Source organism: Carya illinoinensis, chromosome 8 (genome assembly GCF_018687715.1).
Source record: "Carya illinoinensis cultivar Pawnee chromosome 8, C.illinoinensisPawnee_v1, whole genome shotgun sequence".
NCBI classification, from domain to species: Eukaryota; Viridiplantae; Streptophyta; class Magnoliopsida; order Fagales; family Juglandaceae; genus Carya; species Carya illinoinensis.
In genome coordinates, this window is record NC_056759.1 from 13,784,287 (window position 1) to 13,802,127 (window position 17,841).

The 17,841-nt window shown below is 32.5% G+C and overlaps 1 protein-coding gene across 1 annotated transcript; it reads left to right on the forward strand.

Moving 5' to 3' along the window:
* The first annotated feature begins 3,192 nt into the window (after positions 1-3,192).
* LOC122317951 (histidine-containing phosphotransfer protein 1-like) lies at positions 3,193-5,804 on the forward strand. Its single transcript, XM_043135037.1, has 6 exons — positions 3,193-3,574; positions 3,961-4,091; positions 4,252-4,320; positions 4,540-4,611; positions 5,119-5,191; positions 5,562-5,804. Exons 1-6 carry the CDS (start codon positions 3,512-3,514, stop codon positions 5,592-5,594), a joined length of 441 nt encoding a protein of 146 aa, XP_042990971.1. The 5' UTR covers positions 3,193-3,511; the 3' UTR covers positions 5,595-5,804.
* The last annotated feature ends 12,037 nt before the right edge of the window (positions 5,805-17,841 follow it).

The following is a 17,841-nucleotide window of genomic DNA, read 5'->3' on the forward strand; positions in this document are numbered from 1 at the left end:
ATGGAAAACAATAGGTACTACAACAAATAATGGAAAAAAGAAAAAAGAAAAGCTAGCAGGAATTGAAAATAACCCATAAACAAGAAAAAAGAAAAAAGAAAGAAGAAATAACCCACTAAGGAAATATGTAGTTCTGAAAAAAATCACTAAACAAGCTAGTAGGAAACGAAAATAATCCATAAATACCATTTTAAGATGCACTGTTTTCCTGAACAATGCTCTTAGGACATCCTATCACCCTACAAAATCAATTAAACCACCACAAAACTAAACAGATACGGGGAAAAGAAAAAACATGGATTTCTCTTTTTATTTAAATCTCCGACATGGATTTAATTTTACTGTACAGAAAAGTGCTGAAAGAATATCATGACAATGATGAATTGGCAAAATCATGCATTTTTTTTTTAGTTCAGTAATGAAAGCTACCTTTTATTTCTTTTTCATCTTTTAATTTTTTTTTTTCTTCAGTAGTGACTATAGTTTTTTTTTTAATCCACTGGCATGTATTCTTATTTAAAAAACTCTTTGACATGTATTTAATTTTATTTTGTAGGAAAGTAATGTATGGATGACACAAAAATAGGACCATGAACGTGCATAAAGAGACATGCATGGATTTTATTTTAATTTTTTTAGCAATGCGATCGAATTTTTTTATCAAATTAAGAATATTTTTTTAATGTTTCTTGTAATTTTTAATTTTTTTTCTAGGTTTTGATTTATTTATTGACTACATGAAACATGCATTTTTTTTCTTCTTCTTCATTCGTGAGCGGGTTTATTATTATCATCATCATCATCATCATTATCATCAAGGATAATTTTTTAATGTTTTTTTTATGAATTTTTAATTCTTTTACATTTCTATATGTATGACTGACTATTATTTGAAAATGTTAAAATGTAAACCGGCCTTATCTATTTGCATGACTGACAAACTTACATTACTTATACGCATGCACTAACAAGGGACATAAGGGTGTACTGATACAATTGAATTTTGTACTGCTACAACCGATAGACGATTGTAATGATTAACACAAATAAAACAAATAAATACAACTCACTGACACAAATAAACACATAAGATTGTACTGACACAACTGTGGAAAATCACAGAAGAAATAAAATAAACTGATTTTTGGATTGCCAAAATCGACAAAAATTATACAACAAATAAATACAATTCACTAACACAAATAAACACACACAAGACACAAATAAACAGAAATAAACATTGACTTTTGCATGGACAACACACAATAAAATTGAAAGGTAAAGAGTAAATACAAACAACATACTAAAAGTTCCCTCACTTTGCCCCACCTGTTACGAGGCCTCCTTTCCTTTGTTGGCACCAAGAAACATGGAGTGATTGCCTTAATTTGTTAAAAATAGCATAAAATAGAAAGCATTAGAGATTGAGAAAGTACGCTAAATGGATCAAGTTATTACCAAATACCAATACATGGGGCTTTCCTCCATTACGTGGAAACAAACAACAAAGAAAGTCGTTTTCGATTTACTCGATACTTGAAGCCTTGAAGGGATACTTTTAAGATAATTGACAGATTTGGAAGGGAGAGAAAACCATGGAAGGACAATGTTAATATGCACTTTAAATTGTTGGCTAAAGAATCATTTTAAAATGTGTTACATTTAGCCCACGTGAGGATGATAGAATAAAGGACAAGAAATGTATCATTACTCTTCTATTTTTTATTAAAAATGATATTTTTCATCAATTTGATTATCTTCTTGACATCTTACGACATAGCATTGAATGATTGCATATAATAAAGATTTTTTCTAAATATTTAATATCACATCGTAAAATAAATGATGAGCGAGTGATAAATATAGGAATCTGTCTTAAAGCTCATTGTGAAGAAACTGCACCCATTTCAATCACACTTTGGATTTGTTGGAGCTATACCTTTCCCCAAAAGAAATTAGAAAAAAATAAATAATTGAAAATAAATAAATATTCTATTATTATATAGAGTTTAGATAAATAATTCAATATATGATTAGATTTTAAGTGGGAAATGTAAAAGATAAAAGAATAGTGTTATATGTGGGTACAATTTTATGCACAATATTATAGTAATGAGTATTTGTTTCATTTTACTAGTTTTTTTTTTTATTTTTTTATTTTATATTTTTTTAAATTTGGATTTCAAAATCTTTCCCATTTCAATTAGAACTAAAGGAAAAACCAATGAAGCAGACAGGTGTTCGGTCTGGTACTTATTCCAATTTTACAAAACCGGTTCAAAATTAATTCGGTTCTGATTTTTCTTTTTATAACACCGGATCTAATTGACTTATATATATATATATATATATTATATTATATATAAAATATCTTTTATATGATTTTTCTATTGTATATAATTTTTTTAATTATGTTATATATATATTAAATGCTATCTTGTTAACTAATATAACATCAAATTATAAAATATTATTATTTATGTCTAATAATCTAATAACATAAAATTAACTTTATAAATATTAATATAAGTTATAACATTTGATATAACTTAAAAATTTTAATTTTAAAATATAAAATATTAAAATTAATATAACACAATTTTAATCTTAAACATGAATATTAAGTTGTTAATATAAACCTACAATATATATATAATAAATATATTTTACAGCATAATGAATTATAATATATATATTTTTTGATAAATATATTTATACACATATAATCATAAGTATTAAATGTGTATTTTTAGTTTCATAAATAATTGGGCACAACTCGAATAATCTTTCTTTGATTTAGAAAACTTTGTGAGGTTTTCATCATTAAAATTATATTTAAAAAATGGTTTTAGTTTCGGTGATGAATCAATTCAGTATCGATTCTTCAATTCTTAAAACCGATGTATAGCAATTTAGTTTTAAAATATGTCTAAAACCAAACCGAAGTGGATTGGTTAGTAGTTACACTCCTAATTTCAAAGGCTCACATGTTAGCACATATGATTACGTAAATAAAATTATAAGTATAGATAACGTTTAAAAAGTGTGATATTAGATAAAGTTTGAGCAATGAGAGAGCATGTGGGGCTGTTGAGGGCACTGAAGGGTTGTAAAATGATTCTTCAATTCAGTAGTGAGCACCCTGATTAGAAAAACTCAAAAACAGATGACGAGGTCAGGCACCCATAATAGAAAAGGAAGGAAGAAAAGATAAGGCAGGCTTAAATGTTACTTGTTATGATAACCAAAATCACTAAGATACTAGTTTATGGCAATTCATTTGCACTTTCGGCTTTCCCAAACATGTCCTTTTGAGCGTTTTCTACAGGAAAGACTGAAAGAGTCGTGGAGGAGACCCCCCGTCCTTATCTCTGGTTGACTCACTGTTTCGTCATAACCCTCGTACTACATAATCTGTGAGATGGGGCTGTGAGATCAGGATTTCCACACATCGTTTGTGGGTCGTTCTGGGTTAGTGAGAGTCCCCCAGTCGGAGTAAGAAAGCAAATCAATGGATGTTATGATCCAGTTGCAGATACAGTTGCGGGAACACTCCGCTTTTCTGCATAAGGAGGTCAGTTTTTTTATTCTTTTTAACTTTTTTTATGGATTTTTTCAATTTATTTCTGGGATTTGTTATTTGGTAATGGAATAGTTTTTCCGGGAAGCGTAAAGTGAATACTGTTGTTGCCCGGAAGAAAATGGATGGCATGCTACGTTTTCTTCCATACGTAAAGACTTAAAATTGGTGCAAACATACGAAGCTTTCAAAGTCTCCTGAAAAATTAACCGGTTTTCCATCGATACAGCTGGAATGGAATTTATGCTAGTCTCGTCCTGGTTTTTTTTTTTTTTTTTCTTTTTTTTTTCTTTTCTTTTTTTTTTGGGGGGGGGGGGGGGGGGGTGGTTTGGAATTTGCCAGAGGAATTCTGATGATGTTTTTTTGTTGGTGGTGAGAAGGGATATTTGGATGACCAGTTTGAACAACTTCAGAAACTGCAAGATGAGAACAGCCCAGATTTTGTGGTTGAGGTTGTGTCTATTTTCTTTGACGATTCTGAGAAGCTCCTGAACAATTTGGCCAAAGCTCTGTGCGTATTCTTTTATCTATTTGGTTGATTGTGGATATACATATACACACACACACACACATATATATATATATATTTGTCTTGTGTTTGGGACCTTGGGTGGCTGGAAATTGCGTCAATGATTGTAGAAGTGTTTATTGAATTGTTTATACTAGTGTAGGGAGCAGAAAGATGTGGATTTCAAACAGGTAGATGCCCATGTTCATCAGTTCAAGGGTAGTAGTGCCAGGTATTTGTTGATTTTCCCCTTTACTCTCTGTTTCTTTCCTTTCTATTAAAATGCCTGATATGGTTATCTCATTTTTGCTTAATTAACTTCTCCAAATACTTGTTAAAGTTATGGTATATGCAATTGCTTCACATTATTGCTAATATGGTGCGGGGAAGAATTTTATTTTCTGATGCGCTGGATTTAAACATTTTCCTTCTATTTTCTGATTTCTTACAGCATAGGTGCCATGAGAGTTAAAAATGCGTGCATCGAGTTCAGAAATTATTGTGAGGCCCAGAACATTGAAGAGTGAGTTATCTTCCTTCTCATGCTGCAGTTCGCTTTTTTCCTCATCCCCTATCTGACGTGCTATGTAAAATTTTCAGAGTTTATCCTGTTTATATTTGCTATTCTTCTTTACAAAAACCATGGACTAGTCTACGAATGATTGATTATGTCCAAAGTCATAGTCTTTGATGTTTGACTAGCGAAGTTTTATATGAAATTCATGAATTCTGGAAGAATATGTGACTCACTTTCTGGCTGTGATTTATTTAAAAAGTAACTAAAATGATCTAAATTACAAATTTAAATGAGAGTTAATTCCTTGCTTTCTAGTATCTTTAAATGGGAGTTAATTCCTTGTTTTCTAGTATCTGACTAATTAACTATCATAAGACATATTCTCTTAGAAAGAATATCCGAGTAAACGAAAAATCACGAAAATGTGCCTTCACACAATCCTCAACATGATGGTTGGGGCTAGTGACATAACTGTCTGCCAGAATCTGAATGACGCCGGATTGTTTGGTGCAGGTGTTTGACATGTATGCAAAAACTGCAGTTTGAATACTCTGTACTGAAAAACCAGCTTGAATATTTGTTCAGGGTAAGTATATCCTTCTGTTGAAGGAAGCTTATAATATTTTTGAATGATTTTGATCATCCAGTGTACTAGAAAATATGTCAATAATTAATGATTGCTTGAAGAAAATAAAATCTTATATGCCCAGAATATCATTGAAATTATTCTGAACTTTCATCTTTTGGCCTTTCCAAACACCATTTTGGTTTGAGCTTTGAATGTTCTTCATCCCATGATAGAGGATCATTGAGATCATTGTGAGGAGATTTCTATCAATTCTTCCTCCAGTTGGATGTTCAAAAACATCCTCGAATGGCATCCTTGGCTGATTATTTTGTTTTAACATTTGCATATAAACTGTGATGTATAAATAACTGTTTCCCCATTACTCTAGCTGGAGCAACAGATCCGAGCTGCCCGCGTGTAGTCTTGATTTTTGAGTCATCCCATGAAGGCAGAAACAAGAAATGAGGGAGTTGATGTTAAAGACTATTTATACGAACTTTTATAGTGTTCAAATTATATCCTAATAGAATATCAAGACTTGCTGAAGGATTCCTCAAGAATTATGTGTAAGGCTTGTAGGAGAGGGAAATGCTAATGTGAATAAATAGTTCTACCTGCTCTTTGCGAAACATATTCCTTTCTTGTGTTGTTCCTGGTCACTGGTTAATTTTTCTTTTATAGTTTCTTTGATTAGATGGGTCCAACTTCTACCCCTTTTTTTTTAGCAAAATGGTTAATGCCTGTGTTTCTTTCTTTCTTTGTTGGGTGAACATGAACTTTAATTTGCCAGCCTCCACGAACCACAGGATCATATTAGCCAAAAAAAAAAAAAAAATGTCTGATTTGAAAAACACTCCCTTGGGTTTTCAATTTTCTTCATCAACTCCCTGGATATGACGGAATTTTACAATTAGATCCTTCGGTTCCTTTCGCATTAACCTCTTTTCTAACAAGTAACAGCACAGCTGTCACGTGGCTCATAGTCTATGTATCAACCAATTTGAAGTTTACATGTTGAAACTTTGAGCCACGTTAGCTACCTCTGCTAAAAGAAATTATATAGTTTTTTTAAAAAGTAAAAAACTTTGAGAAAAGCCAAAAATTGAAATAATTAGAAATTGATTTAATAAAAACTAGGAAAAAAAGAGCAAAAAGTATTAGTAAAAAAAATTGAAAAATATAGACCCAAAAATTAAAAAAAGATATATTGTAGAACAAAACTTAACAAATAAATAAAACAAAATAAAATAAAAAACTTAAGAATAAGAAAAAAACATTTTAAAACAAAACTTAAAAAAATAGCATTTAAATGAAAAATTAAAATAGCATATGACTTGATTCTCTAAATGAAAAATTTGAATATGAAATCTCCCACTTCACTTGTATAAAAAAAATAAAAAAAATAATGAAAATGGGTATTGATGGCCAACCCCAAGTCACCACCTTGACCACCTTCTTTGGTGGCGCCGTCATGCGAGATACTTCTAGGTGGCCTACAAGGGAGCCGCCCTAAAGTGGCCTCGTAAATCACCTTCAAGATTGATGTAAATCCCAATCGACTCGTTTTGAGACCCAACAACAATATTGGAAAACCAACCCAAGAACGCCAAACTCAGGTCTATGGATGAAGAATTTAGACCCGTTGAGATCTCGTTTCAAGAACCTAAATTATATTAAAATCTAAACCCAATGAAATTCCGTCCCAAGAACCCAAATTATAAGGAGGAACGCCACAAAGGTTGCGATTTATTTTTGATAAGTTCAAGAGTTCAATTAAGAACAAGAGGAGAAAACTCACTCACAATGAAAATTCAATAAAAAATGTCATTCCCTCTCAAATGAGGCTACAAGTGGTTTAAATAAAATTCCCAAAACCCTAAGTGAGCCGCGGGTACTGTAGCATGAACAGTGCCCGGGCTACAGTACTTCTAAAACCCTAGTTTACTTTAAATAATAACTTTCCAAATATGCCCTTGGCCAAAATACAAGGCCTTCTCAAAAATTCTAGTTCATTAGAAATAAGACATATGTGGGCTGACATTCTCAAGTCCACTTATTCTAAACTAATAAAATAAGCTCTTTTAATAAAATAAATAAGTTCAAAGCCTTCAATAACAATAAGCCCAAGTCGTGTATTTTGTAGTGTATTACGTGGAAGAAAACTAGATCTCCTTCTTTTAAGCCCATCTTGAATATTAGGCTCTCTTGCTAAACACGTCTCAAGTGGATTTCACCAATCCTTACATAGCTTTCTTCATCTTCCTAGCTCTGGAGTTTGTAATTGCCCATTCTGAAACTTGCAAAAGATCTTTACGACTTGGTCCACCTTGGGGCCCATCATTCCCCCTCTCCTCAAAAGGATTCGTCCTCGAATCCCCACCTGGATTAGAGGGAAAAAGATCAGTAATATTGAAAATATCAAACACATGATACTTACCTGGAAGATCCACTAGATATGAAGTATCATTAATTGTATCAAGAATTTGAAAATGTCCATCTAAGCTACTTCTGTCATCAACAGGTAAAGGCATTAAATCAAAAGGAATAAGTGGATTAAAGCCAAAAATAACTTCAAAAGATGAATGAGAAATAGTAGTATGCATGGTCCTATTATATGAAAGCTCTAATAATGACAAATGATACTCTCGCAAACGTTCATGCAACAATTCAATGAATGGAAAGTGATACTCGCACAAACATTCATGAAACACATCTAAAGTCTTCCTTACACCAAAATGATCACTCAAATTATATGCGACCTCAATGAATGGTAAACTGTACTCCCAAAAGTGTTCATGCAGTACGCCTAAACTCTTCTTTACACCAAAGTGATTACTCCAACTATATGCAAACTCAATGGATGAGAAACAATACTCACACCATTGTTCATGCAATATGCCTAAAATATTCTTTATACCAAAGTGACCACTCCAACCATATGCAAACTTAATGAATGGCAAGAAGTACTCCCACCAATGGTCATGCAACACGTTTAAAGTCCTCTTTATATCAAAATTTCCAAACAGAACACATCCATGCACAAGCAACTCACGCATAAGACTAGTAGGCACACAAAATCTTTTCTCTCTAAACAAGTACCAATCTAGTTTATAGAACTTACCGAACAATGTTTTCTCACATACTTTATACGCACTAGCCAAGCCATCATCAATAACATACAATTTCTTATCATATTCAAGTCTCAATAGTTTTGTATTTAAAATAATGATAAGGACATACCTTCTTGCTAAAGCATCGTACACAAAATTTTTCTTACCATGTATGTACTGAATTACATGAGGAAAGGTCTCAATGAATTGAACCCACTTGACATGAATTCTGTTGAACTCAAGATTTCAAGTTTCATGTGATTATAAATCTACACATGGATTTTGATGATAACAAATGAATTCAAAGAATAAAGAAGTCTCAAGCTCAAGTTGTCTACACAATGGAGTCAAGCACATCAAGGAAACAAGCATGAGCAAGAAGGGAACAAGTTCACATTAAAATTATAGAGTAATGTTGTAAATCTCTTCAAAATTCGAAATTAGGATTAATGCTCAAAATTAATATTTTATCATAAAGCATTAAAATACATTTTCCACATGTGCATGAATATTTTTGAAAATTAAATTTGAAAATTTTGAAAGATGATTGATTGTCATCTTTTGCATGTGCATGCCTTGATTAAAGGGTTGAACTTTGAAAATATTAAAGATGATTGATTGTCATCTTTCACATGTGCATGTTTTATTTGAATATTTTCAAAAGTGATTGATGCTTTTTTAGACTTATACAAAAAGTAAAAGATTAGGTTTGAATTTTTTGAAAATGAAAGTGTGCTCATTTTGTCATATGCCAAAAGTAAAAGATTAGGTTTGATTTTTTTGAAAAAGTGAATGATGTTGTCTTTGACAATTGAGAAAGAAGAACCTTTTATTTGAATTCTTTGAAAAAATGAATGATGTTGTCTTTGACAATTGAAAAAGAAGAACCTTTTATTTGAATTTTTTGAAAAAGTGAATGATGTTGTCTTTGACATGTGAATCTTTTTAAATTTGAATATGAAGTCTCATATGCCTATAAATAGATCATTTGAGAGCTTCACATTCACAACACCAAGAGCATACAACATTCATTCAAAACTTTCATTCTCTCTTCTCTAAACATTGAGCCTTAATCCTTGTTCATTTTGAGAGATATAGCTTGCGCTGTATTGTTCTTATTTCACTCGTTGAGGAGTGTTTTCTGATAACCTACCCACTATCAGCTTTTGTATCAGAAAAAGAGTGTGTATAACCCTTGTGTGTGTAGAAAGTATTCTACACAGGGAATAGTTGAATCACCACGTGTAAGGTGATTGCAAGTGTAGAGGGTGTTCTACACGGATCCTTTGTAGCGGTGTTGTTCAAAGGTGTAATAGGTTTCTATCTCCACCTGAAGGAGGTTGAATAGTGAATTTGGGAATCCTCAAGGGGTAGCTTGAGGCGAGGACGTAGGCAGTGGGGCTGAACCTCGTTAACATACTGAGTTTGCTTCTCTCTTACCCTTACTCCTTATATTTATTGTTATTTCATATTTTGTTTATATTTTATATTATATATTTGATTTATAATTGTTATTTTTTTTTTAATACAACTCAATTCACCCCCCTCTTGTGTTAGTCATCTGGGCAACAATTGGTATCAGAGCTAAGAGCTCTATTATAAGATTAACTATCTTTTGAGTTAAGATCTTATGGCTAACATTGCAGCTTCATTTGGTGAAGGTCAATCTAGTAGTCGGCCTCCACTCTTTTGTGGAGATAATTACTCATTCTGGAAAGTTAGAATGAGAATATTTCTTCAAGCTCAAGGTAGAGAAATATGGAAATGTATTGTAAATGGACCTTATATTCCAACAAAAGTGGTTGGTGGAGTAAAGGTCAAAAAGGAAGAAGAAGAGTTTGATCGTGAAGACGATAGACTTTATACTTTAAATTTAACTGCTATGAATTTATTATATAATGCTCTTAATGGAAATGAGTTTAATAGAATAATGAATTGCGCTACGGCAAAGGAAATTTGGGATAACTTGGAAGTAACTTATGAAGGAACTTCGCAAGTCAAGGAATCAAAAATTTATATTCTTACTCATGAATATGAAATGTTTAAGATGAATGATGATGAATCTATTTCTAGTATGCACACTCGTTTTACTAACATCATAAACAGCTTGACAGCTCTTGGCAAAGTTTATTCCAAGGTGGAGATAGTAAGAAAAATTCTCAACTCTTTACCAAAACGTTGGGAATCAAAAGTTACAGCGATTCTTGAAGCTAGAGACCTCAAGAAGCTCGAAGTCAATGAACTCATCGGGTCACTTATCACCCATGAGTACACATTGAAAAGAGGAGAAGAAGAAGGAAAGTCAAAGAAGAGCTTAGCACTTAAAGCTGTTCCTCATGAAAGTGAAAGTGATGAAGATGAGGAAAATGACGATAAAGATGAAGAAGTTGCGATGATAACAAGAAGAATTCAGAGGTTCTTGAAGAAAAATAGAACTCCTCCGAGGAAATCTTTCAAAAAGTTTTCCAAGAAAGATTCAGGTAAAAACGACACTTTAATTTGTTATAAATGTAATAAACCTGGTTATATCAAGCCAGATTGTCCTCTGCTAAAGAAAGATCGAAACAAGGGCAAGAAAGCAATGAAAGCTACATGGGATGATGATTCAAGTAGCTCAGATAGTGAAGCAAGCAATGAAGAATCAGCAAATCTTTGTCTTATGGCTAAAGATGACATTGAGGTAACAAATCTTGATAATATTGAAAATCCTTCATATGAAGAATTGCAAAATGTTTTAGAAGAGATTTATGAGGAATTTGAAAAATTGGGTATAAAGTATACTGCTTTGAAAAAGAAAAATTCTTCTTTAACAAACGAAATTGAAATTTTAAGAAAAGAAAGTATCATTTTGAAAGATGAAAATCTTGAATTGAATAAGAAGAAAACCGATTTAGAAAATATTGTTGAAAACTTTACGAATGGAAAAAGAAATTTTGAAAAACTTCTTGGTAGTCAAAGATGTGTTTTTGACAAGGCAGGTTTGGGATATATGCCAAAACAAAAATACAAACCTTATAAAAATTTCTTTGATAATCATTCTACCTCAAATACTAATATTCAAAATTCTTTTCATAAAAATAATTTTGTCAAAAAAGGATATTATTATAATCATTCAAGTTTTTCATATATGTCACATGCTATTTGTAATTTTTGTAATAGAAATGGTCATAATTATCATACTTGTCCTATTAGAAGAAATCATACAATGACTATTAGGGCCATATGGGTACCTAAAAATCTTGTTTCTTCTAATACTAATAAATAAAGGACCCAAAGAACTTGGGTACCAAGAAAAATCATTTTAATTGTTTTTATAGGTATGCATGAAGCCATCCACAAGCAAAAATAAGTGGTTTTTAGATAGTGGATGTTCAAGACACATGACGGGAGACAAGACTAAGTTCTTTGATCTTAGATCTAAAGAAGAAGGACACGTGACATTTGGAGACAACTCGAAAGGGAAGATCGTGGGAATAGGTAAAATTGGTAATGAATCTTCTCTCATAATTGAAGATGTTCTACTTGTTGAAGGTTTAAAACATAATCTTTTGAGCATAAGTCAATTATGTGATAAAGGATTTACAGTTACTTTTAAAATGGATAAATGCATTATTTTGAATGATCATGATTGTAATATTTGTTTTATTGCTTTTAGAAACAATAATGTTTATACAATTGATTTTGAAGAAATTACCTCACAAGATGCTATTTGCTTGTCAGCTCAAAATGAAACTAGTTGGTTATGGCATAGAAGATTAGGTCATGCCAACATGGAACTTATTTCCAAACTTTCAAAAAATGATCTTGTGAGAGGTTTACCAAAAACATATTTTCTTAAAGACAAAATTTGTGATGCATGTCAATTTGGTAAACAAACAAAAACTTCTTTTAAAACTAAGAAACATATTTCCACTACTAGACCATTGCAACTGATACACATGGATCTTTTTGGACCAAATAGAGTTGCAAGTCTAGGAGGAAAATATTATGCATTTGTTATTGTTGATGATTTCTCTAGATATACTTGGGTCATCTTTCTTGCTCATAAAGATGAGGCACATAATGCCTTTACCAAGTTATGCAAGAGAATTCAAAATGAAAAGGGCTATACTATTTCAAGTATCCGAAGTGATAGGGGAAAAGAGTTTGTTAATAAAAATATTGAAACATTTTGTGATGAAAACGGTTTTATTCATAATTTTTCTGCTCCTCGAACTCCTCAACAAAATGGGGTAGTAGAGAGGAAAAATAGATCTCTTCAAGAGATGGCAAGAACAATGCTCAATGAGAACAACTTGCCTAGTTATTTTTGGGCCGAAGCGGTAAGTACTGCATGTTATGTTATAAATAGAGTTATGTTAAGGTCTAAATTAGATAAAACCCCCTATGAGCTTTGGAATGAGAAAAAGCCCAACATTGGTTACTTTCATGTATTTGGATGCAAATGTTTTATTTTGAATGACAGAGATAATTTAGGCAAGTTTGATGCAAAATCTGATGAAGGTATTTTTCTCGGGTATTCTACTAATAGTAAAGCTTATAGAGTATTCAACAAAAAGACTTTAACTGTACAAGAATCTATGCATGTAGTATTTGATGAATCTAATTCTCCACTCTCCAAGAAATCTATTGATGAAGAAACAGAAGGTATAAATAACACAGAAAGTCTCAATCTCAACAAAGAGAAAGCAATAGAGGAAGTTCAACATGGAGCCATCAGGAAAGATCATCAAAATTTAATACAAGATGCAACCAAACAGTGGAAATTTGTGAAAGATCATCCAGTGGAACAAATTTTGGGAGAACCTTCACAAGGTGTAAGTACTCGATCATCTCTTAGAAATATTTGTAATCATACTGCTTTTCTATCTCAAATTGAACCCAAAAATATTGATGACGCACTTCTTGATGAATCTTGGATTCTAGCTATGCAAGAAGAGTTGAATCAATTTGAAAGAAATGATGTTTGGACACTTGTTCCTAGACCCAAAAATTATACTATTATTGGAACAAAATGGGTTTTTAGAAACAAGAAAGATGAGTCTGGAGTCATTACTAGAAATAAGGCTCGACTTGTAGCCCAAGGTTTTAATCAAGAAGAAGGAATCGATTATGATGAGACATATGCACCTGTCGCAAGATTAGAAGCTATTCGAATGCTACTTGCATATGCTTGTTATAAAGATTTCAAACTTTTTCAAATGAATGTTAAAAGTGCTTTCTTAAATGGTTTTATAAATGAAGAGGTATATGTTGAGCAACCTCCGGGTTTTGAAAACCATATTTCCCCAAATCATGTTTTCAAACTCACAAAAGCACTATATGGACTTAAACAAGCTCCTAGAGCTTGGTACGAGAGACTCAGTGGTTTCTTGATTGAAAAAGGTTTTTCAAGAGGAAAAATCGACACAACTCTTTTCATTAAATATGAAAATGATGATATTCTTTTGATTCAGATTTATGTTGATGATATAATATTCGGTGCTACTAATGAAAATATGTGTCAAGTTTTTGCTAAGACTATGCAGGAAGAATTTGAGATGAGCATGATGGGTGAACTTACATTCTTTCTCGGATTGCAAATTAAGCAAGCAAAAAGTGGGACATTCATCAATCAATCAAAATATATTAAGGAATTACTGAAGAAGTTTGGGATGGAAAATGCTAAGGAAATTGGAACACCAATGAGCCCATCAACTAAACTTGATAAAGATGAATCCGGTAAGCCAGTTGACTCGAAGATATATCGAGGTATGATTGGTAGCTTATTATATTTAACAGCCAGTAGACCAGATATTATGTTTAGTGTGTGCTTATGTGCACGTTTTCAATCATCTCCAAAAGAATCACATTTAATTGCAGTTAAGCGCATTCTTAGATATCTTAGTGGTACAATTAACCTAGGGTTATGGTACCCTAAGCACACATCTTTCGATCTAATCAGCTACACAGATGCAGATTATGCTGGCTGTAAAATAGATCGAAAAAGCACTAGTGGAGCATGCCATTTCTTAGGTCATGCATTAGTTTCCTGGTTTAGTAAAAAACAAAATTCTGTTGCACTATCTACTGCTGAGGCAGAATATGTTGCTGCGGGTAGTTGTTGTGCTCAAGTTCTCTACATGAAGCAACAACTTGAAGATTTTAAACTCATGTATAATCACATTCCAATCAAATGTGATAATACAAGTGCTATAAATCTTTCAAAGAACCCAATACAACATTCTAGAACTAAGCATATTGAAATAAGGTATCATTTTCTTCGAGATCATGTGCAAAAAGGTGATATAATGTTAGAGTTCACAAACACACACGATCAGTTAGCAGATATTTTCACAAAACCTTTACCAGAAGATAGATTATGTATGATCAGAAGAGAAATAGGTATGATGCATGCTATGAATATCTCTTAAAAGATAGACCAGAGTCAATAAAAATAGAGATAGATTTTTTTTTAATACTTTTACATAAATTTGAGATTCTTAGCCTCATGCTTGAGACGCTCATTCTCTTCATACAATATCATGTCATTCTTATTCATGGGAACCGGCAAGCGGAATGAAGAATCTAATAAAGATTTCAACTGTTTATTCTTCTGCCGAATGATTCCTTCCCTTGTGTGAGACTCTTGAACAATTTGTTGAAGTACAACAATTTGTTCTTTGAGCTTTTCAACTTCGTGATTTTTGGCTTGTAGCCGCTGAGAAAAAGCCACAATAGAGGAAGAGTAGCGAGTCCCAAGACTCACCAAGTCATAAATAGCATCAGAATCTGACTTATTAGTCAGATTATTATTTTCTTGCTGCAACATGGCACCAATGGTAGCTGCAGAAAGAACAGGAGGTTGAGATGCAGAATGCCTCATGGATGGATCTAGAGAAATGTTAGAAGAATGAGCCATTGAGAAAAGAATAGAAGGCTTAAAACGAGAATGCTGAAGGAATGCAGATGAGTTATAGAGATGAGATGAAAACTTGATGCGGATTAGATGAACTTCAGGACTGATTTTATAGAGATAGCATAAAGAATAAGACAAACTATTTTCTCTTCAAATCTTATTTAGTCAAAAGAAATACAAGATATGCTGGACACACATTGTCAAAAGTTTTCTTACTAAGCCAGCGAGATTAACAGTAGATTGTCCCTATTTTTCTAGTAAACGATGAACCTCTGCTGTTATCTGCCGATGTTGACCTTGTATCTGAACCCTTTCTCGTTCCAGCTCTTCTATTCGTGGTTGCAGATCATGAGCATACCAATCTGCAAATTTTTTCAACTCTTGGTTTTCTTGCTTTAGCCTTTTATTCTCACTATCCTTATTAGCAAGCTTCTGTCGTAACTCAGATATTTGCATGTTAAGATGATCAATCTCACTCACCCTCGCCATTAACCTTCGAGACATGATCGTAACAGAGGCAGCATATTGATTACTGAGCATTCTTGATTCTGCAATAATCTCAGAATCAGCCTTACTAGAAAAACGGTTCACTGCTCCTATCATGGTATTGACGGCCTCAGGAGAGAAGATTGATGATTGATGCGTCAAGGGTTCCTGATTCAAGTCTGGAACATTAGTGGAAGAGAATTGCTCAGCCATTCTATCGTTGTGGAAAAACAGAACTCAGGTCAAGAAGTGATTATTTTTTTGGCATCCGATAGATGAAAATGATCATTTTTTTATAGAAACTCGGAGCCTTCAATCCCGTTTGTCAACAACATCAGGCGATTGTTTAAATCTTCAGCCGTATTAAATTCATAGAGTTAGGCCTCGAGGCTTTGCAGCACTTGTCGGGTCACGGACGGCTCCATTTTTCAACTATCTACAGTGACTATTAAACGCATCGTTTTCTTCAGTCCATTTTTTTGTTGCGGATCCTTTTTAATGATGCCAAAAGGGGGAGAAGTGTTAGACTAGAACATTAACATTGTTTAAATTGCTAAACTTGTTATATATGCTTGGAATTATATTTATACTTTTGCTTGAAAAAAACTAACGCATATTTTCAGGGGGAGCTTAAGTATTAATATAGGTTTCAAGTTCTATCAAATATTTGTCATCATCAAAAAGGGGGAGATTGTTGAACTCAAGATTTCAAGTTTCATGTGATTATAAATCTACACATGGATTTTGATGATAACAAATGAATTCAAAGAATAAAGAAGTCTCAAGCTCAAGTTGTCTACACAATGGAGTCAAGCACATCAAGGAAACAAGCATGAGCAAGAAGGGAACAAGTTCACATTAAAATTATAGAGTAATGTTGTAAATCTCTTCAAAATTCGAAATTAGGATTAATGCTCAAAATTAATATTTTATCATAAAGCATTAAAATACATTTTCCACATGTGCATGAATATTTTTGAAAATTAAATTTGAAAATTTTGAAAGATGATTGATTGTCATCTTTTGCATGTGCATGCCTTGATTAAAGGGTTGAACTTTGAAAATATTAAAGATGATTGATTGTCATCTTTCACATGTGCATGTTTTATTTGAATATTTTCAAAAGTGATTGATGCTTTTTTAGACTTATACAAAAAGTAAAAGATTAGGTTTGAATTTTTTGAAAATGAAAGTGTGCTCATTTTGTCATATGCCAAAAGTAAAAGATTAGGTTTGATTTTTTTGAAAAAGTGAATGATGTTGTCTTTGACAATTGAGAAAGAAGAACCTTTTATTTGAATTCTTTGAAAAAATGAATGATGTTGTCTTTGACAATTGAAAAAGAAGAACCTTTTATTTGAATTTTTTGAAAAAGTGAATGATGTTGTCTTTGACATGTGAATCTTTTTAAATTTGAATATGAAGTCTCATATGCCTATAAATAGATCATTTGAGAGCTTCACATTCACAACACCAAGAGCATACAACATTCATTCAAAGCTTTCATTCTCTCTTCTCTAAACATTGAGCCTTAATCCTTGTTCATTTTGAGAGATATAGCTTGCGCTGTATTGTTCTTATTTCACTCGTTGAGGAGTGTTTTCTGATAACCTACCCACTATCAGCTTTTGTATCAGAAAAAGGGTGTGTATAACCCTTGTGTGTGTAGAAAGTATTCTACACAGGGAATAGTTGAATCACCACGTGTAAGGTGATTGCAAGTGTAGAGGGTGTTCTACACGGATCCTTTGTAGCGGTGTTGTTCAAAGGTGTAATAGGTTTCTATCTCCACCTGAAGGAGGTTGAATAGTGAATTTGGGAATCCTCAAGGGGTAGCTTGAGGCGAGGACGTAGGCAGTGGGGCCGAACCTCGTTAACATACTGAGTTTGCTTCTCTCTTACCCTTACTCCTTATATTTATTGTTATTTCATATTTTGTTTATATTTTATATTATATATTTGATTTATAATTGTTATTTTTTTTTTAATACAACTCAATTCACCCCCCTCTTGTGTTAGTCATCTGGGCAACAAATTCTATTCAACTTACCTTGTCCCTTCAAGTGCGTCAAGGATTTATGTTCTTCCAAAAAAGGTCGGGTAGGGATTGTCGCACCTGGCACAAGATCAATGTATTGCTTTGTCTCTCTAATAGGTGGTAATCCACTAAACAT

What these genes read in the sequence shown, in the direction of transcription:
- LOC122317951 (XM_043135037.1), top strand. Translation starts at nt 3,512, where the DNA reads ATGGATGTTATGATCCAGTTGCAGATACAGTTGCGGGAACACTCCGCT. An exon ending in GAGGCCCAGAACATTGAAGA is followed by an intron (nt 4,612 to 5,118) that starts GTGAGTTATCTT and finishes TGTTTGGTGCAG; the next exon opens with GTGTTTGACATGTATGCAAA. An exon ending in AGCTTGAATATTTGTTCAGG is followed by an intron (nt 5,192 to 5,561) that starts GTAAGTATATCC and finishes CCATTACTCTAG; the next exon opens with CTGGAGCAACAGATCCGAGC.